The 24130-nt window shown below is 41.4% G+C and overlaps 1 protein-coding gene across 4 annotated transcripts in view; it reads right to left on the bottom strand.

The window, feature by feature from the left end:
- TTC21B (tetratricopeptide repeat domain 21B) overlaps nucleotides 1–24130 on the bottom strand; it is a 222897-nt gene that overhangs the window by 35648 nt on the left and 163119 nt on the right. For all 4 annotated transcript variants that reach the window (XR_004539464.1, XR_004539465.1, XR_004539466.1 and 1 more), the window contains 4 exons: nucleotides 19970–20165; nucleotides 16522–16746; nucleotides 13353–13473; nucleotides 11113–11180 (listed from right to left, as the gene is read on the bottom strand). Coding sequence is in view for 1 of the 4 variants with exons in the window: in XM_033944656.1 (XP_033800547.1) it covers nucleotides 11113–11180; nucleotides 13353–13473; nucleotides 16522–16746; nucleotides 19970–20165 (610 nt within the window). In the remaining 3 variants the exon portion in view is untranslated. The remainder of the gene's footprint in view (nucleotides 1–11112; nucleotides 11181–13352; nucleotides 13474–16521; nucleotides 16747–19969; nucleotides 20166–24130) is intronic.

The following is a 24130-nucleotide window of genomic DNA, read 5'->3' as shown; positions in this document are numbered from 1 at the left end:
GTATTGTAAACCTCTTAGATCCTTTTAGGCTGTTATGCGGTATATAAAGTTCTTAATAAACATAAACATTAATGAATTCAGACAATTTAACAGAGTGCATGTTTTACAATGACTGCATTTAACTGATTTCTAAAACATTTTTGTGAGATGTGTGAATCGATAACAGAACTGAAGCCCTGATGACTGGTGGTAGTGCTCAGAAATTTCAAACCTGAGCTAACTCAGCGTCTTTGTGTGTATGCTACCTTGTGTTCAATACAGGCAAATGTATTTCTCACTCAGAAAAAGGAAATGAAAACAAGTATCATAATGGTAAAAAAAAAAAATAAGTTAAGTGAAAGTAGTGTGCTGTAATGTATCAAATCATCATAACCATAAATAAGTCCAACAATAACGGAATGAGCCACAAGAATTATTAGAAATATATGACACCATAATAACCTGAGCATCTCAAGCGACAGCTTAAGTGCTTTTATAAGCTTGGGCAAGTACTTTGTTTACTAAAGGCTTTCAGAAGAGCATAGCTAACACAAACCAGCCATATTAGGTGGCTACATTCCTTACTTGCAATATCCTAATGTAACTTTAGATTTATATATCTATTTATATTTTAAAATGCTAATCCTAACTAAAATCCCTCATTATTTAAAGTAGCATGTATGGAGCTCTTTAAATACAACATAAATTCATAAGAACATTCAGAGTTGGGAATAGAGGAAGGAGGCTTACCCTCCTTCAAACTGTACATTCTTCATGGCCTTTTATACAAAGGGAATCCTCTCTTCACCACCCTTAATTTACACTATGCTGTACACTTATTAAACAATTCACATACTTTTGCCCTTTTTTTCTAAACATATCAAAAATGTTGCTAATTCAATTAGTCATAGAGCAGGGTTTCTAACCTAGGGAATGAAATATGAGAACTCATGTCACCACTACCCAGATGGAATTGCTATAAATTTACTATGAAAATATGTCCCTTGGATTAAATGGATAATCACCATGCGGTTGTTTATGATATGTATTAATAGTGTTTTATTTCAAAATTAAAATCTGATGGCCCTGATATTCGGCTGCACTTACCACGGCTCACCAGGGCCGTTAATACTGGTAGAAATATTTCAAGGAGATTGGAAACGTGTCCTGGTTCAACCAAAATATCCGCCCTGTGGCACCTCTTTTTCTTTATTTAGCTGAAGCTTGTCTACTCATGGAGATACTCAACTTGACTCTAAGTAGAGTCACAGCCACTTCTTCCAGTCTAAATAATTCAGGATCCCAAAAAAAAAGTTCATTCATAAAATGCCTCTAAACAAAAATAGGAAGGTCATATGTGCTGTTGCTAGGTCTTGCAGGTAACTCCATTCCAGACCAAATTTGACCCATTTGCTAGGGTACCTATTGTTTCCCTCAACTTATTCCCATCAGTAAATAGTGTTGTCTTGCCTGGACTGTCTTCTCCCAAGCTAAAGCCCAGGACTGCTGAACTACTAGATGGCTGGCTCTGACCCTCAGCCTAGATTTGGACCTGTTGTTCTCCAATAGCATCACTGTCACTACTTCACCTGCTCCAGACAGGGCCAGTCTTAGGCTGGGGTAACGGGGACCACAGAATTAGCATAAACTCAATCTGAAAATCCCTCCCCCCATATGGTCTGGTATTTATCTCCCTCCTCCTCATGTAGCCTGGCATTTATTTCCCCTCCCTCACATGCCCGTGGTCTAATATCTTCCCCTTTTCTCACTGCTATCCTTCCAACGTGGTTCATAGACATAATCGCGGAAGACAAAGGTGTGCGCCGACAACTGAGCGCAAGACGGAGGCGCGTGCCGAAGAAAATTACTGTTTTTAGGGGCTCCAATGGGGGGTTTTGTTGGGGAGCCCCCCCACTTTACTTAATACAGATCGCGGCGGCGTTGTGGGGGGTTTGGGGGGTTGTAACCCCCCACATTTTACTGGAAACTTAACTTTTTCCCTAAAAACAGGGAAAAAGTGAAGTTTTCAGTAAAATGTGGGGGGTTACAACCCCCCAAAACCCCCCAACGTGGGCGCGATCTGTATTAAGTAAAGTGGGGGTTCCCCCCCCAAGCCCCCCGTTGGAGCCCCTAAAAACAGTAATTTTCTTCGACGTGCGCCTTCGCGCTGCGCTCAATTGTCTGCGCGCGCCTTTGTCCCGGCGCGCTTTTGACCTGACACCTTATTGCCACAAAAAGACTGCCTCATTGCCTGCTGGCTGTGGAAGTAGCCTGCACTTCCTGTTCCCATGTAGGCTGACCAATAATGAGGGAAAGCTTCTGGGGCTAGCAGGCAATAAGGCTATATTTTTACAACAATGCTGAAAGGACAGCAGTGCCTAGGAGCAGGGATAAAAGGGGAAGAAACCAAACTTGGGCAGGTGGAGGGGAGACAGATGTCAGGCTGCAAGGGGAAAGGGAGAGAGCTGAATGGATGTTATATGGGGGGGAGGGCTGGATGAATGGTGACTATGATAATATGAGAATGGTAAAAAAAAACTTAAGAGGAGCAGCTGCAAAGGTCAAACATTTACATTATTAGGTGTGGATGTTATTCAAAAAGGCCATCCTGGAAGCCCATATATATTCCATGTATTATAAAGGAGGAAGGCAGGCCTAGTGACAGATGGTATGGTTAACAAGTGAGGTGAAGAAAGCTATCGGAGCTAAAAGAAAATTCTTCAGAAAGTAGAAGAAGGGTCCAACTGAAGATAATAGGAATCAGCATGGCAAGTCAAATGTAAAGCACCGATAAGGAAAGCAAAGCGAGACCTTGAAAAGAAGATTGCACGGAGGCAAAAACACAGAGTACAAAGTTTTTTAGGTATATTAGAAGCAAAAAGCTGGTAAAATAATCACTTGGACTACTAGATGACTAAGGGGTAAAAGGAGTACTCAGGGAAGATACGGCAATAATGGAGAGATTAAATGAGTTCTTTGTTTCGGTCTTCACCAATGAAGATAAGGGGGAGACACCAGTGTCAGAAATGGTATACAATGCTAATGAGTCTGAAAATTGAAACAAATCTCTGTGAAACTGGAAGATGTAATAGGACAATTTGATAAACTGAAGAGCAGCAAACTGCCTGGATCTGATGGTATACATACCAGAGTACTGACAGATTGGAAAAATTAACTTGCAGAGCTATTGTTAGTAATTAATCTTTAAAATCTATTTATTTATTTAGCCCATCCTCCCAAAGGAGGCCAGAGCGGGTTACAAGAGTACATTCATAATATAGGTCAGGACATGACAGACATGACAAGTGATAATAGTCTTGATAGATATAGCATAGTATGATACCTGAAGACTGGAGGGTGACCAATGTAATACTAGTTTTTAAAAAGGGCTCTAGAGGTGATCCAGGAAACTATAGACTGGTGAATTTGACATTGATGCCAGGCAAAGTGGTAGAGACTATTATAAAATAGGTAAGCATTGAATAATGCAACAAAACCAACATGAATTCAGTCATGACAATTCTTGCCTCACTAATCTACTGCATTTCCTCAAAGAAATGAATAAACATGTGGATAAAGGTAAGCTGGTCGATATTGAGTGTCTTGATTTTCAAAAGGCATTTAACAAAATACCTCATGAAAGATTCCTAATGAAAGTAGAAAGTCATGAGATAGGAGGTAAAGCACAGTTACTTACTGTAACAGGTGTTATCCAGGGACAGCAGGCAGCTATTCTCAACATGTGGGTGACGTCATCCACGGAGCCCAGATGTGAACAGCTTCGCAAGCAGACTTGCTTGAAGAACTTTAGAAAGTTCACGACTGCCACACCGCGCATGTGCGAGTGCCTTCCTGCCCGACGCAGGGCGCGCATCTCCTCAGTTCAGATAGCTAGCAGAGAAGCCAATCAGGGGAGGTGGGTGGGTTGTGAGAATGGCTGCCTGTTGTCCCTGGATAACACCTGTTATGGTAAGTAACTGTGCTTTAGCCAGGACAAGCAGGCAGCCTATTCTCAACATGTGGGTGACCTCCAAGATAAATAGAATGGGATGGTGGGAGTGCTGGCAATTCAGGAGAATAAATTTTGTAACACTGCCTGGCTGAAATGGCCATCCCGTCTGGAAAAAACATCCAGACAATAATGAGAAGTGAAGGTATGAACCGAGGACGAAGTGGTAGCTTTATAGATTTCCTCAATAGGAGTAGATCTAAGGAAAGCTACTGATGCTGCCATGGCTCTGACTTTATGGGCTGTGACTCGACTCTGTAGATGCAGACCAGCCTGAGCATAGCAGAAAGAGATGCAAGCAGCTAACTAGTTGGAGATGGTGCACTTGGAAACCAGATATCCCAACTTGTTTGGATCAAAGGAGACAAAAAGTTGAGGTGCAGATCTGTGTGGCTTAGTTCTTTGCAAGTAGAAAGCCAAAGCACGCTTACAGTCCAGAATATGAAGAGCTGTTTCTCCAGGATGAGAATGAGGCTTTGGAAAAAAACATTGGAAGTACAATGGATTGATTGAGATGAAATTATGAAACCACTTTAGGTAAGAATTTAGGACGAGTAAGGAGAACCACCTTGTCATGATGGAATACTGTGAAAGGTGGGTCTGCAACCAAAGCTTGTAGCTTGCTGATCCTGCGAGCAGATGTAAGAGCAAGAGAAAAATCACTTTCCAAGTGAGATATTTAAGATGAGCCAAAGCCATTGGTTCAAAAGGAGGCTTCATCAATTGAGAAAGAACAACATTGAGATCCCAAACCACTGGAGGAGGTTTGAGAGGTGGTTTGACATTGAAAAGACCTTTCATAAATCTGGAAACCACAGGATGAGTAGAAAGGGATTTCCCTTCGACAGGCTGATGAAAAGCAGCAATTGCACTGGGATGGACTCAAATGGATGTGGATTTGAGGCCTGATTGAGACAAATGGAACAGGTAATCCAAAACTGAAGACAAGGAGGTAGATTGAGGCTCCTTGTGATGAATGGTGCACCAAGCAGAAAATCTAGTCCATTTCTGATTGTAGCATTGTCTAGTGGTAGGCTTCCTAGAAGCCTCTTAAATGTCCTGTACAGATTGAGAAAACTGTAGAGTGGCAGTTAGGTTGAGAGGTACCAAGCTGTCAGGTGTAGAGACTGCAGATTGGGATGAAGTAGAGACCCCTGACTCTGTGGAAGCAGAGAGGGAACAACTGGTAGAAGTAGTGGCTCCCTGCTGCTGAGGTGAAGTAGAAGGGAGAACCAAGGTTGCCTGGGCCACCAAGGAGCTATTAGAATCATGGTGGCATGTTCCTGTTTGAGTTTGACAAGTGTCCTGAGAATGAGAGGGAATGGAGGGAATGCATAGAGAAACTGATTCGTCCATTCCAGGAGAAAAGCATCTGCCTCCAGTTGGTGAGGAGAGTATATCCTGGAGCAAAACTGAGGCAGTTTGTTGTTGTGGAGAGACGAGAAGAGATCTATCTGAGGAGTCCCCCACTGAGAAAAAATGTGATGAAGAGGCGAGGAATAGAGTGTCCATTTGTGAGGTTGTAAAAGACGACTCAATTTGTCCACCAGACAGTTTTTCTCTCCTTGAATGTAGACAGCTTTCAGGAAGGTGTTGTGAATGATTGCCCAATGCTAAACTTTCAGAGCTTCCTGACAAAGAGGGAGATATCTTGTTCCTCCCTGCTTGTTGACATAGTATATGGCGACTTGACTGTCTGTCTGGTCGTGAAGAAGATGCTGAAAAGTTTTGAGAGCATTGAAGATCGCTCTGAGTTCCAACAGATTGATATGACACTGACGATCTGTGCTGGACCAAAGGCCTTGAGTACGGAGACCATCGAGATGAGCCCCCCACAAGCATAGGTCGAAGAATCTGTCGTGAGGACCTTCTGATGAGGGGGCGTTTGAAACAGTAAACCTCTGGAGAGATTGGAAGAGAGCATCCACCAGTGGAGAGACTGTCTCAATGAAGGAGTCACTCTGATGTGTTGAGAGAGTGGGTGGAAAGCCTGAGCCCACTGAAATGCCAGGGTCCACTGAGGAAGTCTGAGGTGAAGTTTGGCAAAAGGAGTCACATAAACAGTAGAAGCCAGTTGACCTAGAAGAACCATCATGTGTCTTGCTGAAAACAAAGGCAGGAAGACACTTTGCAGCAGAGCTGAAGAAGAGCATCTTGACGTTGAATAGGAAGGAATGTGCTGAGTGGAACAGTTTCCAGGACAGCTCTGATGAACTGTCGAGTTTGAGAGGGCTGTAGCTGGGATTTTGGAAAGTTGATTTCGAACCCTAAACTTTGTAAGAACCACATAATCCGTTGGGTCGCTATAATAACCCCCTGAGATTTTGAATCTTTAATGAGCCAGTCGTCCAGGTATGGGAACACCTGTAGGCCATGGTTCTGCAGAGCTGCTGCTACTACAACTAGGCACTTGGTGAATACTCTTAGAGATGAAGCCAGGCCGAAGGGTAGCACTCAGTATTGGAAATGTAGATTTCCCACCCAAAATCTGAGGAACTGTCAAGAGGCTGGATGAATGGGAATGTGAGTGTAACCCTCTTTGAGATCTAGAGAACATAACCAATCATTCTTATCTAGAAGGGGATAAAGAGATGCCAGAGACAACATGCAAAATTTTTCTTTGACAAGAAATTTGTTGAGTGCTCTGAGGTCCAATATAGGACACAGATCGCCCATCTTCTGTGGAACTAGGAAGTAACGGGAGTAAAACCCCCTGCTCTGCTGTTCTAAAGGAACTTCCTCGATGGCATGGAGACGAAGCAGAGCTTGAGTTCCTGAAGAAGAAGGGTGGTCTGTGATGAATTGGAAGGATACTCTCTTGGAGGAAGATCTGGTGAAATCTGGAGGAAATGAAGAGTAACCTTCCCTGATGAATGAGAGTACCCATAGGTCTGATGAAATGATCTCCCATCGTTGGTAAAAATAATGGAGACGACCCCCAATGGGAAGGGGAGAGAACAGAGGCAGAATGATTGAGGGTATGTTCAGTATCAGATGGTCAAAAAGGCTCAGAGGCCTTAGGCGCGGCAGGAGTCTGAGGTTTTTGCTGCCTTTGCTGTTGCTGTTGTAATTGTATCTTAGGAGGCGCTTGTGTATAAGGAGCTGCTCTCTGAGGAAAACGCCTCTGGTAAGATGGAAGAGGCCTGAAGCCCTTAAGAGGTGAAAGGCTTAGGCTTAGGTTGAATGATGGAAGCAAATGATTTTTCATATTCAGACAATCGTTTAGTAGCTGCCTCAATCGAGTCATCAAACAATTCATTGCCCTGACAAGGGATGTTGGCCAGATGATCTTGAAGACTGGGATCCATGTCTACAATGCGGAGCCAGGCAAGCCGGCACATTGCCACTAAGAAGGTTGTGACCCTCAAGGAAAGTTCAAATGCATCAGAGTGGAAGTCAGATGCTGGAACTCTGGAAGTCGATGTTGAGGAATATACCTGAAAAAATCAGGCAGGGCATCAACCAAATGCTTGAAATAAGAAGTAAAAACAAAATGGTAATTCAAAACTCTAGTTGCAATAAAAGAATTTTGATACAAGCGACGACCAAATTTGTCCATGGTTATACCCTCTCTTCCAGGAGTGACAGTGGCATAAACTTTGGCAGGATTTGTCCTTTTCAGAGAAGACTCCACAAGAAGGGACTGATGGGTTAACTGGAATTTCTCAAAGCCTTTGCAGTGGACCATACTAGCAGGAATGGAATAAGGTGTTTCAAGATTGCGCCTGAGAAAGAAGTCTATTAATGGGTAATTTGAGAGACTCCGCAGGATGAGACATACCCATTTCCTCTAAATACTCTGTAGAGTACTTGGAATCAGAGTGGAACGTAGAAAAAGACACCTGAATCGAGGAAGGACAGCTTCAAGGGGAAGAAGGTGACCTCGAGGCGCCTTGCAAAGCAGAGAACAAAGGTGAAACCTCTCTGGAGTACTGATACCTGAGGCTGACTATGCAGGAACAGATGACTCACTGAGAGAATGGATAGAATCCCTCGCAGGAGAAGAACCATAGTAGTAAGGCTCTGCAGGTAGTGTCCTCGACTTCGGAGTTGGAGGCCTTGAAGAGTCTCTAGGCCTGGAGGAGCGAGGCCTGTCTCGAGAAGAGAACCTAGGCCTCAATGGGTACCTTGACTGATGTGGAGAACTGTGCCTCAAACCAGGCAGGTCCCGCTGAGAATAACGTCGAGGAGTCCTCGCCCTATGCCTCGAAAAGGGCATCGCCTTATGTGAGGAAGGAGGACTGGAGGCTGGAGATCAAGATTGAGACACCAAAAAGGACTGAGCTCCTTGTGTCGAGGTATCTCGAGGCACTGGCAAGGACTCGGCTCCCTGTACAGAGTGCTTAGGCTCCAGACGAGACACTCGCAAAGACTGGATTCCTTGCATTGAGTGTATAGTATCTTCTTGAGGCACTCCCAAGAACTCAACTTCTTGTATAGAGTGCATAGGCTCCAGACGAGACACTTGCAAAGACTCAACTCCTTGCACAGAATGTATAGGTTCAGCTCGAGGCACTGCCAAGGACTCGACTCCTTGTGATACTGCTGAGTGCTCAGGCTGGGCTACAGGAAGCAGAGTCGAGGCAGGAGTATGTTTAGCAAGCATATTACCAAACTCCTGAGGCATAATGGTCTGGATCATAGCCTGCAAATGTGAAACCGAGACTTGATCTGGTACATTTGGTGTGGCTATAGTCTCCGAGGAAGAGGAGGAAGAATGATGCTTCGATTTGGAGACATGCTTCTTGGCCAGCTTCAGAACCACTGCTGGAACAGATTGCTGTGCTACCTGACCTGAGGAAGACAGCGAGGAAAGCGGTTCCTCAGGAGAAGACTTAGCAGATTTGCTCAAGGATGAGAACTTCCCAAACGAGGAAGGTTTGATTAAGGTCGAGGTCGCGGTAGAAGTGGGAGCCCCGTAGAAGACTTGACCGGAGTTGAGGTCGAGACTGGGGTTAGTGGATCCATACCGCCAAAGATTTTCTCCACCTGAAATCTACATTTAATGTTGAGGTTGAAGGGTAGCACAGTGGGCACACGACTGTTGAACCTGTAACCGGCCGGGACATAGACTGAAAAATAGCTGCAGCAAAATTGAAGCCCGCAGGATGAGGCCGCGAGGCAGGCCCCACCATGACATGAAGAAAATAAAGAAAATTAAAAACAAATTTTTTTAAAAAAGTAAAATAAAAATGCGCATATAACACATTGACTCTGTCTTAAAAAGAACATAAGCCGCAGTGAGAGAAGGCACAAAGTAGACTGAGTCTAGCGCAGAATGTCGAAATAGGACTTCTCGGGTCCGCGGAAAACTGAGGAGATGTGCACCCTACGTCGGGCGGGAAGGCATTCGCGTATGCGCGATGTGGCAGTCACAAACTTTCTAAAGTTCTTCAAGCAAGTCTGCTGCAAAGTTGTCCGCATCCGGGCTCTGTGGATGACATCACCCACATGTTGAGAACAGGCTGCCTGCTTGTCCTGGGATAATGTCCTATTATGGATTAAGAACTAGTTAAACGATAGAAAACAGGGCTAAATGTTCAATATTCTTAGTGGAAAAGGGTAAATAGCTGGGTTCACAATCTATATAGGGACTTTGAGAGAAAATTATTATTCAAACCACAATGTACTCTCTCAATTTTGTTCTGTCTTTTATTCCTATTTAAACTATTTGTTAAATCCTTGAGCAGTTTATAATGCGGGCGAAAGCATTGCCCCTTTAACACTCAAATCCTGGGCAGACAAGTTCAAACTGTGCGGAGTGCAATTATATCAATAGGAGGAAAAACATCAGATCCCTGTTTATCGCCAGTCACAAACTTTGCCAGCAAACCTGAAAGGGAAAATCTTCATTGAAAAAACTTCCAACCTCCTATCAATATTTTTCATTTATTAAGCTTATCCTTTAAATACTCTTAAATATATATTACTGTTTAGCACAATTACTTAGCTTTTTGTTTATGCTCTTAAACATTCAGGGCCGAATTCTGTACAGAATGCCCGGTCTCAGAAGCCGACAGGTGTCCTATACAGAATCGCGCCTACAGTGAACTCGATTCTGTAATCGACGTCCATGTTACAGATGCTGGTTAGATAATTAGGTTCATTGTAGGCGCGGCCACTGAATTTATCACAGCAAGGGATCTTCCTGCCATGAAAAGTTTAGTGGCCTTGCCTACGGCCACCAGTCCCACTCCCCCCCACCCCCCGCCGAATGAACACAGCAGGAGGGATGCCCAATCCCTCCTGCCTGAAACACCCCCACCCACCCCGAACATGGCAGGAAAAATGCTCAATCCCTCCTGCCCAAAGCACCCCCCACCCGCACCTGAATATCGCCGGCAGGAGGGTGCCCAATGAAAAGACTGTTACCTCTTGGAGGTGGTAAAATTGTACATTGTCAGTGTAAATATTTAGAATTAAAAGATATATGCATATACATATATGCTAATATGGCATCTAAGTGCTATTCTGTAAATATGTGACTTTCATGTCTAAGGTGCATTTGTAAAGGGTGCATACACATGGGTGGATTATGGGCAGGACACAAGTGGGGCTCCCATTTACATGAGTTATACAGACTTCTGCTGTATTTAGGTGCTTAAACTTATGCCACCTCTATGGTGTTAAGTGCAAACGCCTAAATGTTAGGCATGCCAATACTGAGTTACGTTAATATTTTTCTATAAAGGAACCTAGGTGTCTATGTTGCCTTTATAAAAAAGAAGCCTCTCTGGATGCTTCATGTAGGTACCCTGTTATGAAAATACTCCCATTCTGCCTGTCACTCAGAGCTCTTGCTTTCTCACTGCCTATCTCTCTTCTACAGTTCATGAGTTCTCCATCACAGCTCTTGCGTTCTTACTGCCTCTTTCATAGCTTTATTCTCTTATTGCATGTCTCTTAAACTACTAGGGTTGCCTGGCAGTTTCTCTCTGCTTACTTTTCTTCCTGCTATATGGAGAACTAAAGGTTGCTTTTAAAAGAAGCAAAGAGATAGGACCATTTTTTCTGCACCAAATATTCACTATAAGATTCTGTTATATTAGATATGACAGAATAAAAACATAAGCTGTTCCAATCAAAATTTAATCTAAACATTAATATATCTACAAAATATTTACCTTGTGGCATACATCAATAGCATCTACATATCTTTTTGCTTTCAGGTAGTTAAATGATAATTTGTAACCTGTAACAGGGAGCAAAAGTTTAGAAAAGAATTATAGAACCACATGGAGAAAAATATCTGCAAGTTTCTTACATGTATAAAAACAGTTTGATAGTACTGTTTAGTTCTAAATAGTATTATAAACAAATTGAATGAATAGATAGGGATGGTATGCTGAACCATAGGGTTATCCATCTGTGCTCGTGAGCATACTGAAGAAGATGTTAATCACAGATTTTCAACTCCTTCTCCTTCTCCACAGTCTCTGCTGCCCCCTTTAGTTTGTACCAAAGCTGGCGACAGCCCTATAGAAGAAGTCAGGAGAAGGAGGGATTACAGGGAACTCCCTAAAACCAAGGGGTCCTTTTATCAAGCTGCGGTAGGGGTTTAACGCGCGTAATACCACGCGTTAAACCGCCTGCTGCGTTAGCTGCTAACGCCTGCATTGAGCAGGTGTTAGCTTTTTAGCTGGCTGCGGGGGTTAGCGCATGATGAAATGTCCGACGCGCTAACCCTGCTAGCGCGGCTTGATAAAAGGACCCCCAAGTGTCTACTCAGATGATTTTAAAACAATCATTGCATAAATAGTACAAGTGTAGTTAAAACATTAATAAGCTTCTGAGAAGAACAATGAATCCAGGAAAATACAAACTAAGCAAGAAACAGACAGCCTGAACATTTATGAAACTCAACCATTCCCCCCTTGTAATTCTATCTATAGTTTCTTCCTAATCTCATAGACTGACAAGTGAAATCTTAGCTATGGAGCTGACCATGAAGCTTGAGTCAGAGAGCAGGTGCATCAAATAAACTGCCAGGGGTGGGGTGGGGGGTTCAGCATACCATCTCTATCTAGTAGAAAAGATATTATCAAGGTAAGAACCTAATCTCTTTTTCCAATGCAATAGGGATGGTATGCTGAACCATAGAGGTGTAAGCAATTCCCAAACTCTAGAGCGGGATAGGTGAGCCTATCATAGTACTGGGGACCCGCAAGCGGCATTTCCTTGTGCTGCTATATCCATCCTGTAGAATTTGGTGAAGGTATGGACCAGTTTGATGATCTACAAATCTCCTTGGGTGGAATTGCCCATGCTTCCGCCCAAGAGGAAGCCACTACTCTTGTTGAATGCATCTTCAATGAGATAGGCAGCAGTTTGCCGCAACCAATGTATGCCTTGGAAGCGGGTCTGCCTTGTCTCACCTGATTGGTTAACACGAAAAGATGATCTGAAAGATGAAACTGATTAGGGCACTTCCAGGTAATGCAATAGGACTCTTGTGATGACCAAAACCTATAAGGCCTTGTCCTTCTTCTTGGACCCTTTGAGATAAAATGCTGGCACTCTAACTTCTTGGTTGACATGAAACGCCGAAAAGACCTTTGGTAAGGAGGAGGGAACTGTACACAAGGAAACTCCAGCTTCCATGATCCTGAGGAACAGCTCTCTGCTTAACAGTGCCTGCAATTCTGAGACTCTCCTGGCAGATGTAATTGCCACTAAGAAGACTGTTTTGACCGATAGATCAATAAGAGAAGATTCCTGTAAGGGATCATACGGAGCCCTGCTGAGTCTTTCTAATACTATATAAAGATTCCAAGATGGAAACAGGTCTCAAATCGGCGGCTGTAGTCAGGTTCTTGAAGGGTGCCCTGAGACTATGTTTTTGTTCTTTTCAGGTGCGATGAAGTTGAATGTCAGATGACCCCATCGTCTCACAATGGTCTGGAATGCATTCAGGGATAACGACCATCTCTTAGGTCTAATGTCTATCTGCTGAGATAATCCACTTGAATACTGTCCACTCCGGCTATGTGCACCGCAGAGATTGCCTGCAAAACAAATAAATAAACGAAGCAGATCAGAGAGACACCTTCAAGCTCACCTGTAGAAGGAAAAGCTGAAAGGGGCAGCAGAGACTATGGTGAAGGAGTTGAAAAGCTGTGAATGACATCTTCTGAGGTATGCTCGCAAGCACAGATGGATAATCTTATGGTTCAGTATACCATCCCTACTGCACTGGAATACAGTATTTGTCATACACTTATATATTGCACCAGCTATTACTAACATTCCACTGAAGCAATCTGTATCAGACATACTCTTGAAACATGTTTTGAAAGTTTATATTGTCATTGAAAAATACAATTTAGCCAATTATATAAAGTTCTTCCTGTAAGGATAAACATACCTATTGTTGGATTTGTTTGATTTCCATATTTCCAAGCCATCTCATAATTCATTGCTGCATCCTTATAAGATTGTTCCTTTTCCATTATATATCCTAAATATTCATATGCTTTGCAACATGACTGTAACAAGATATAATTAATAAGACATGATTTCTAAATAATAAATTTTAATTATATATCAACATATTTATCTATATTTGGATTTATCTATGATGTTTAGGGGTAGGGGGTTAATAGCAAAAGCCAGCCATACAACTCAATAAAGAATTTAGTAGAATAAAATCAATTTTTAAACTTAGTAAGTTTACAAAAACATTTCAGAAATCTCACTCACAGAGTAGTCATGGGAAGAGGTATGTCTTTCTTTGGTGAGTTTATGAACTTTACTTTCCACACTAAGTCATTTCCTGCTATACTGGAACATACCAAATTTGTAAACCTGTGATGTTTGCATTTTGAGGGAAGAAAGATTCACTTACATATGTGGGTAATTAGGGCTGGATTAATGCTATACTGAGCCCTAGGCAAACATACATTTGGGTTTCCTACTATGGATCCCCATTGACTTATTTTCTCACCCTCTCTTCAAGCCACATTCACTTTTCCTGCTTTCTTCTCTCTTCTAGATCTTTAATTCATGACTTTCCCCATACATTCCACCTCCCCAGAATAGCAGGTAAAAGAGAAGAGCCTAGTTGTAGGTATGGCAGCAGTAATAGTTTGTAAGTGGGGACTAGGCAAACATAAGCTTTGAATGGAGTGATTTAATGATTAGAGATGGAGAGCTACCAAGTTACCTAGTTCCAGGAAATAGATTTTAGGTCAATCTTGGATTTCTGACAACCTATTCTGGTGCATCAAGGGACCTGCAACACCAATTTTAATGGTTAGAATCAGAGACTATAAATAATGGGAAGTAATTTCTAAACCAAGACTGGTCAAAAAGATCCCCTCCTGGAACTTGGTAATTTGGCAGCCCTGGAGCAGCAGGCTGAATACCAGGATAGCTGGGCAGGTCACTTTTACCCTTTATTTCCCAAATTATTAATGTCAAGAGTAGATGTTCTAAAAAGTAGAATTTATATGCAATATATCTAAACTAAACTAAACCTTAAGTTTATATACCGCATCCTCTCCACGGAAGTGGAGCTCGGCACGGTTTACAAGAACTTAAAATATAAGAAGAGAAAGGAAAAGGTTTACATGAGCTTATATATAGAATGGAAGAGTAAGGGGGAAAATAGAATTACATGTTAGAGAAGAGCCAAGTTTTCAGTTGCTTGCGGAATAGTTGGAGAGAGCCCAGGTTCCGCAACGGGATAGTAAGGTTGTTCCAGAGACCAGTGATTTTGAAGAGAAGAGATTTTCCCAGTTTACCTGCATAGAGAATACCGCGTATATCTGAGGTATTAATTTTCAAAAGTTTATATATGAAAAAATATTCACAGTGTTGTTAGAACCAAGAAACATGGTGGCAGATAAAGGCCAAATGACCCATCTAGTCTGCCCATCCGCAGTAACCATTATCTCTTTCTCTTTCCGAGAGATCCCACACGTGCCTATCCCAGGCCCTTTTGAATTCAGACACGGTCTCTGTCTCCACCACCTCTTCTGGGAGACTGTTCCATGCATCCACCACCCTTTCTGTAAAAAGGTATTTCCTTAGATTACTCCGGAGCCTATCACCTCTTAACTTCATCCTATGCCCTCTCATTGCAGTTTCCTTTCAAATTAAAGAGACTCAACTCATGAGCATTTACATTAAGTAGGTATTTAAACATCTCTATCATATCTCCCACCTTTCCTCCAAAGTATACAGATTGAGATCTTTAATTCTGTCCCCATATGACTTATGATGAATACCACACACCACTTTAGTAGCCTTCCTCTAGACCTTTTTGAAGGTGCAGCCTCCAGAATTATACACAATATTCTAAATGAGGTCTTACCAAAGTCTTATAAGGGGCATCAATACCTCCTTTTTCCTACTAGACACACCTCTGCTTATGCAACCTAGCATCCTTCTAGCTTTCGCCGTCACCTTTTCAACCTGTTTGGCCACCTTAAGTTCATCACATACAATCACACCCAAGTCCTGCTCGTCCATCGTGCACATAAGGTCTTCACTCCCTAATCTGTACCGTTCCCTCAGGTTTTTGCAGCCGAAATGCACGACCTTGCATTTCTTAGCATTAAATTTTAGCTGCCAAATTTCAGACCATTCTTCAAGCTTCGCCAGGTCTTTCTTCATGTTATTCATACCATCCGGCATTTCTACTCTATTGCAGATTTTTGTATCATCCTCAAAAAGGCAAATCTTACCCGGCAACCCTTCAGCAATATCGTTTATAAAAATGTTAAAAAGGACAGGCCCAAGAACAAAACCTTAAGGCACACCACTGGTAACATTCCTTTCCTCAGAGCGATCTCCACTGATCACTACCCTCTGTCGCCTTCCACTCAACCAGTTCTTGACCCAGCCCATCACTTTGGGACCCATCCTGAGGGCACTCAGTTTATTTATTAGACGTCTGAGTGGAACACTGTCAAAGGCTTTGCTAAAATCTAAATACACCACATCTAGTGTTGTAAGTCAATAAAGCCTTTAAACTTCTACTCCAGTCTACATTTGGTGGCCTACTCTTTATTCTGCTAATAATTACAGTACCTACATTGTAACTTTCATAGAGCTCAGATTCTGTAAAGTGATTACACCTAAAATTCAGTTCCTAAATTCTTTGCATGTCTAAGCTTTCTACTCTCCTTTGACCTTCTCACATAGAATGTACTAGTTCTTCCACTTCTTTCCTCACGCACTGACAAGGCTTACATACTCCTGGAAGCCAGCAAGAGGAACAAAGAGGAAAAGATAACTGACTCCATTCTCCTGGAAGCCAGCAAGAGGAACAAAGAGGAAAAGATAACTGACTCCATATTTAAAGTGTACCCTCAATAAGATGCACTCTACGCTATATAGCCAAAGAATCTGTGGATTCCTATGCATGAGAACAATAAAATCATTGCTTTTTAATGAGCTTGATACTTTTTTTTTGGGGGGGGGGGAGGCAAACCCATGATAAAACTGTTTTTGTACTGGTTCTATTTCAGAGGTCCCTCAATGTAGTCTGTAATTTGACATAATAAAGAAATTTATTTGAATTTGGTTACCTTGTTATGACGAAGGCAACGTTTCAACAGTTCACCTGCTAAATCATATTTTCCTGATTGAATGAAAATGTCAGCAAGAAGCAACCAACTCTTCTCAAACTCCTCTGCATCAATGGCATTCCAGTTCATTTTTGAAATGCGCTTTAATTGATTCCTGGCACGTGGAGTTTGTTTTAAGATCATATATGCTGTTGCCATTCCCAAAAGTGCAGGAATATGATCCTTCTGTAATAAAAAATTATCCAAATTTTGGGTTAAGTATTCCAAATACATTTGGAATAATGTGTAAAGAGCTAAATGTATTAAAGTTTTTCTCCCATTCAAAAAAGATAGAAAATGCACATAAGCGCATGTGTTGTATGCCTGTTTTATAAAGGCAACAGATGTACAGCACTCATAAAACACCCTACTGAAGGGCCCACACAAAATTACACCTGCTCAGAGACAAGTATAAAATGTGTGCATATACTGTATGCGCTGAGAGGAAGTAGCACATATGCATGTGTATTTTACAAAATACAAACAATAAAAACAAAAAACACGAAACTGCGATTTTTCTCAGCACTTTGGTTGTTCCATAGCTATTTTGGTTATCTGCTCAAAGACACGTACACTGTTTTTAGTCCACATTTTTATCTGAGTACCCTATATCATCCGGACCCCTGAGAAAGGCGTGTTCGCCGACACACAGACCGTGCAGGGTCCAGTTGGACAATCACATGTGTACTATATATTTGGACTTATATTTGTAATTTTATGGTTTTATTGCAAAGAGTGAATAATAAATCATCTTTCAGAACATCCAGTTTTTTGTTTTTATCGTTTGGATTGTTCTCACTGTGGAATATTGGGTCTTCTCTTTGTTTTGTTGTTTTACAAAATACATGCATGCATACTGACCCCCTCCCAATTTTTCATTCCTTGAAATGTTTTCATGTTTATGCAGTTATTTTAGAAGCAAAAAACAAAAGGAATTGACCCCAAAATATCCACAAAGAAGAAAATCCTGAGAAAACCAAAAAAACTCTGTGGAGTGACGATGTTCCCAAATGGACTTTATTTGAAAGTATCAAAGTCTTCTTCAGGGGTCCCTGGGGGTCCTATAAAGGTGAGTACGTGGGAAACAATTGTGTGGTGAACCGGAAGTGAGACTCTTTTTGTCGAAACGCGGACCGTGTTGGGTCCTGTATCCCTAGCGGACTAGGTCCTTTAAGGTTCTTATGTGGATGATTTTAGTGTACCTTTGGAACTTTGATACTTTCAAATAAAGTCCATTTGGGAACATCGTCACTCCACAGAGTTTTTTTGGTTTTCTCGTTATTTTAGAAGCTCTATTTGCAATGTATTCATGCAGATACTGACATTTACATGTACTGTATATGATACAGACATTTAAATACATGAAAGGTATTAATATAGAAACAAATTATTTCCAAAGAAGGCAAAATTATAAAACTAGAGGACATGAATTTAGGTTGTGGGGTTATAAGACTGAGGAGTAATGTCAGAAAATTCTTTTTCATAGAGAGGGTGGTTGATGCCTGGAATGCCTTTCCAAGGGAGATGGTGGAGACAAAAACGGTGACAGAATTCAAATAGATGTGGAATGAACAAAAAGGATCTCTAATTAGAAAATGAATTGCTCAAAAGGAGACTTCATAAAAGTAGACAGTACCATACTGAGATGCCAGGCAACAGGCGGAAGCTTGATATGTGGATCAGTGTGGTAAAGTCCTTTCATGAATCTAGATACAAGGGATGAACAGACAGAGATTTATTGTCCAAGGGAGCATGAAATGTACTGATGACACTAAGATGTATTCAAACAAGTTTGGATTTTAGGCCAGAATTGGAGAGATGGAGAAGGTAGTCCAGAATGGATGGGAGTGAACATATGACAGGTTCTAGAAAATGTAGTACACATCAGGCCGAAAATCTTGTCCATTTGAAGCAATCTCTGAGTGGAAGGTTTTCTGAATGCTTATCCTTAGATAGCTCTGGCTGTTGGCACTGTGTTAGTTTAAATCAGACAGCAGCTATATTCTGTTTCTTGTGAATGGAAACACAAGCTCCTGTTGTTCTGCAGGGAATGTAAAGGTGCTAGTGCTGGGAATGGGAAAGGGGAGGTTGGGGGCCAACAAGAAGGTACGTGGGAGAAGGAAGCTGGGGCTCGGAGACGAGCCTAATGTAGGGGCTGGGAGCCGACATGAGGCTGGAGATGGCAGATGACAGAAATGGCAGGAGGGGTGTAATGCTAGGGCTGGGAGAAAGAAGCTCAGAGATAACACAGAAACTGCAGAATAAGGGTTGAAGAAAGGATCTAACAACAAGGGGGTACGTGGTAGACATGATCTGGGGATGGGAGAAGTTTGGGAGCTGATGCAGGGAAGTGGAATGTGGGAGAAGCAAGGGCATACAGTATGGGATGACATTTTCATACTTTGTGCAGCTAAAGAATCTCTGGAAGACACTCTGCACCTCATAAAAGCTGTCGTTGAAAGCTTGAATACCCGGACCCATAACAACTACCTTAAAATCAACAAACATAAGACCAGGGTGCTCTGGTTTGGCGACCACAGTCTGCTACCTTGTAAGGTGCTAGTGCTACCAACAGGAGAGATGCTTGAGAAATTAATTCCACAGGTGCTAGGAGTTAGACTAGATTCCTTTCTAACCTTCAAAGGCAAGATCGCTTCTCTGGCATGTTGAAATTTGCGGGATATAAATTGTATTGTATTGTAAAGTTGAAGATTGAGGAACAGAAGGATGGATGAAGGAGTAGAGGGGTGGGGCTGGTGGCAGAATTTGCACACATCCCCACACACAAAAATGGCATTCTGCTATCTGCTACCCCTGTTCTCAACTTAGAAGTATAGTAAATGACGGCAGATAAAGAACCGAATGGTCCATCCAGTCTGCCCAACCCTACATGCTCCATAAACATTTTCTTAAGATATTTCTGGGCCAGTGACCCAGAGCCCTGCCTGGTAGCGTGGACATTCTAATATGAAGATGTGGACTTCCTTAAGGATAAACCAACAGAAGACTGCTGAGCAAATCTAGAGAACAGGGTAACATCCTCAAATGAAGAGAACTAAAATAGTATTCTCTTTTCATGAGGGTTGCCTAATCCAGAATTATGGGTTCCCCAGAGAGAGGTCAGCCACAGTCACAAGAAGAAAAGTATACCACAGTGTAATTTCCTAAGAGAGCGCAAGCTTCTCAGTGCAGATCAAAAGAAAATGCTACTGACAGTTGAACTTAACTGATAGTAAGTGGTGGTTGCTTGGACATCTGGATTCAAAACTTTAGAATTCCCAACTCAGGTGGCTTTTTAAAGCAGCATGTAACCATGCCACATGAAAAATATCTACCTTTAGAGATAATATTTTCCATGAAAGAAAATTTTTAAAAATAGAGAGAAGGCCAGAAAGAAAATAGTACCAACCTCTGCAGATGCTACTTCCGTAAATGTATTTAAGGCTCGCTCAACATTTGATTTCTGCTTTGTTGCCATTAAGCAATAATTTTCCATAATACGTAGTTGTATGTGACCTTGCACTGTTTGAGGTTTGAGTTCCTTAAGAAGTTTCTCCGCTGTTCTTACAGCTAGCTGCACAGATTCTTGCTTTTCTGTGGAATTGCTATGTATAAGAAAAATAATTTATGTAAATGCATACTAAAGATAATTTTTAAAACAAACCTACCAATAAAAAAATTAACAGCTACATTAATGTCAAGTCAGTATGATACTTGTTATGAGGGAGTGCTGAAAAGTTCTCAGCCCAACCAAGAAAAGAATGATGTATGTTGAACTTAAGGGTGACATATTCACCCCTAAATTCAACACACTTGGCACATCGTATCTGAAATTTCTGTAACCCTTCCAAAAAATACTCTGATGTCTGGTCACTGAAATATTGCTCTACTATAGCAATCACCTCCGAATCACTCTAAAATTGTTGCCCTTTCAAACTCTTTTTAAGGTCTGGAAACAGAAAATAGTCAGATGGATCAAGATCTGATGAGTAGGGTGGATGGTCTATGCACTGAAATCCCAACTGCTTCAAAACATCCATCGTTTTGCCAGCCTTGTGAGCAGGTGCATTGTCAAGCAAAAAGAGAACTCCTTTTCACAGCTTCCCTCTCCTTTTTTCTTTCAATGCCTCCTTTTTTATTATTAAATTATTTTATTGAATATAAGGAAATACAATAAAAAGCAGCAAGTTATGGTAGTATTCTGCATTAACTGTTTGGCCCTTTGGAAGATAGTCAGTCATTACAACACCTCCCTGATTCCAAAACACTGTGGTCATGACCTTTCCTGCTGACACTTGGGTCTTGAATTTCCTTGGCCTTTGAGAATCTGAATGCCGCCATTGACGGTTGTTTTGTGGTGTAACCATGTTTCATCAACAGTAACTAATCATTCACAAACATCAATCCAAAATATGCAGAAACCAATGCAATGACCTTTTCATGTGCTGGGGTAAAACTATGGAATGCCCTTGTTAGGCAAATTCAGAAATGCAGTGATAGGGGCTCATTTAGAAAACTGTTACAAACACAATTATTTGTTGATGCATTTTTCTGAGTACTGATTGTTGTTAAAATTAATGCTGTCTGTTTCTACCTGTCCAGATTTGTTTTAACATTTTATGTATGCAATAATTTTGTAAACCGTTTTGATATAAAATGGTATAGACATTTTTAAATTAAATAAATACATTTAAGTAATATAAAACATCAAATACATATCAGAGCCATTACAAAACAGCAGCACAGTTGTAAACATATATTTGAATATTTTACTATTTGCTTGATACAGTATTATCATCTAAGTAAATAACTATTGTATATTAAGATTTTTTAAAATGAATATTAAGTATAGTAACAACAGAATCACCATCACAAGGGGTGATATAATTTTAAGATTTCGTGAAAACGTATATAACAATTTCTATTGCCATAATGGCAAATACTGTCTTGAGGAAGACAAAAGCTCAAGATGAGAAGAGAGGAGGGAAGAGGACATTCTCTTTCTGAGAGGAGAAGAGTAGAAGACATATCTTTGGGTAAGTATACATTGTTTAGCTCTAAGCCTTGATAGGTTTGGGGAGAAAACTCCAATTGTAGATTCCCTTCTAAAGAGCTTTGGGGAGAAAAGCTCAATTGTAGGTTCCTTTCTAAAGACAGTTTAGATCTTAAAAGAACAAACTTTACTTAGTTAGTCTACATAGGATAATAGCTTTTTATATTCTACAATTTTGTAAGCTTGAACCTTCTGATAGAGATAGTTTCTGGCAGGCAGGGACTGGCTTATTCTCCATTAAAAAATTAAAAGAAAAGCACATTATATTTGATATACGTTCCGCTTATTGAAGCCTAAGCGGTTTTCATACAAATTTTACAAAAATATCTATAAAAAATATATACTGTATACATACATATAAAATAGGGGAGATGCACAAGGTTTGTTAAAATCAATGGGCAGACATACTTGACACAAAAGGAAAAAAAACGTTTAGAGGATACATCATAAAATAAAAGGAAAGGGGAAAGGAGCAGACCAGGAGGGTGGGTAACAAGAGATTGAAAAAGAAAATAGTAGAAGGAGAAGAAAAGAAGAGAGATGAAGAAAGGAGAGAAGAGATCAAATTTTTAAGAATAGGATTCGAGTGAAAGTGTCATTATATAGGTACTAAAAGCATCTTTGAAAAGGAAAGTTTTAAGGCCTGATTTAAACTTTGAGAGACAACATTCTTGTCTGAGGTTGATGGGAAGAGAGTTCCAGAAACAAAAGGAAACAACTGTGGAACCGCTTATCTTCATGCAAACTTTATTCAGAAACTCTTGATATACAAGTTGCAGTTCATAAAACCAAAACGATCATACTCAGTAGATAAGTTGTGGTATAGACCCGTGTTTCAGTCGAGAGTGACCTTCTTCCGGGGTCCAGTGCACTATGAGCCACAAAAGGGGTGTAACATGGTCATATTTCTTGGCTTTATAAATTATCTTAACTGCCGTATTTTGAATGGTTTAGATCCTATGGATCTCCTTTTGCGCAAAGCCTTAGTAAAGTGAGGAAATTTGTGGGGAAGACTTATTTGTTTACTGCATTTTATAATGTATTTTTGTTCTTGAAATTGTGGATGTAAATGTTTTGTACATCGCTTATATTTAAGCGATTCATACATTTTTAAAATAAAGAAATAAATGCAAAATTACTAGTGAATGAATAAGGATATTAAGAGATTTGGTGTCCAAAAGTAAGGATAGTGACCGGATCATTTTGAGTTTAAAGATGCACTATTACATAATCCATTTCTTCCATAATCAAGTGGGGACAGGAGTCCTCTAACTCCACAGGACTGTGCCTCAACCAAGTGTGACAGGCCTGTGCCACAAAGGAGGTAGCTGCTGTTGCTTTAATACCCAAAGCTAGTGCTTCAAACTCTCTTTTGAGGACCACGTCCACTTTGTGATTCTGAGCAACCTTCAGCATCACCCCTCCCTCCGTAGCTACCATGGAATCCACCTTCGGCTGAGAAAACAGCTGTTGGAATTCAAGAGCCATAGGATAAAGCTTGGACATAGCTTTTGCCACCTTTAGGGAGCCTTCTGGGGATTCCCACTGGTCAGTGACTAATGAGGTAATGTCCAGAAAGAAGGCAGCCTGTGCATTTGTGCCGCTCATAACGGAATAATGGTAGGTAGAATGCTGTTGATGGTTCAACTTCAACTCACAGCGTGTCCGAAATAATATGGGAAACTGTTGCAGACTTAAAAAGATGGCGCACTGAGGGATTGTCACTCTGATCGACTGCAGCCACAGCCTCCTGACCTCCAGCCCCGGACAGGAACCCTAAATATATCTAAGGAAGCAAGGGATCCTTGAGAAAATAAAGGCATGGAAAGGGACTTCTAGTCCTCCCAGTGCTGCTCCAAGTGGTCACTGATGCTTGGAGCAGGCTTGTTCCAAGGCGGGGAAGCTTTCATGGAAAAGAACTCTCTCTGTTCCTGTGCTGGGCACACTGACAGAGTGTTCCCTGAGCCCATCAAATAGGCTCTCCACAAGAGACTGGCAAAGTCTGAAAAACCCTGAACAAGCAGCCCCAAGGACCCCTCAGGGCCCCTGACTTGGGTTGTTGAACCTCTACCGCTTCCCACGCACTTGTGTTTTTTACCCTTGTTACATGTGATTCCTGACTTGTGGTTTGAGGGGGAGTTCATATTTCCTAAAAGAGATTTTGATATCAGGTTATGTGCCCACTTGTGTTCGGGACTCATAGAATCTCTTTTGGGAAATACGAACACTGTCTGAAATCACAAGTCAGGAATCTTGGGAGCTATATTCAACAATTAAACTCTTAATCCCTCAATTCCAAGCACCCTTCAGGAACTGTTTCTATCATTTGTGAATACATATACATTGAGAATACATATACTTTTACAACCCTCATACATATTGAGGCAGTGTTGTCTAGGCATCCTGTGGCGACATTTGCACGCAGGACAAATGTGTGCTGCCGCTTCTGCCACTTTGAGGCCTTGCTGTTTGCGCTATGAGTAGGTGTGTGGGTGGGGAATCCCCCCAGTAAACTTA

Source organism: Geotrypetes seraphini, chromosome 5, assembly GCF_902459505.1.
Source record: "Geotrypetes seraphini chromosome 5, aGeoSer1.1, whole genome shotgun sequence".
NCBI classification, from domain to species: domain Eukaryota; kingdom Metazoa; phylum Chordata; class Amphibia; order Gymnophiona; family Dermophiidae; genus Geotrypetes; species Geotrypetes seraphini.
Note: the sequence above shows the minus strand (reverse complement) of the source record. Positions and strands in the feature narration are given on the sequence as shown.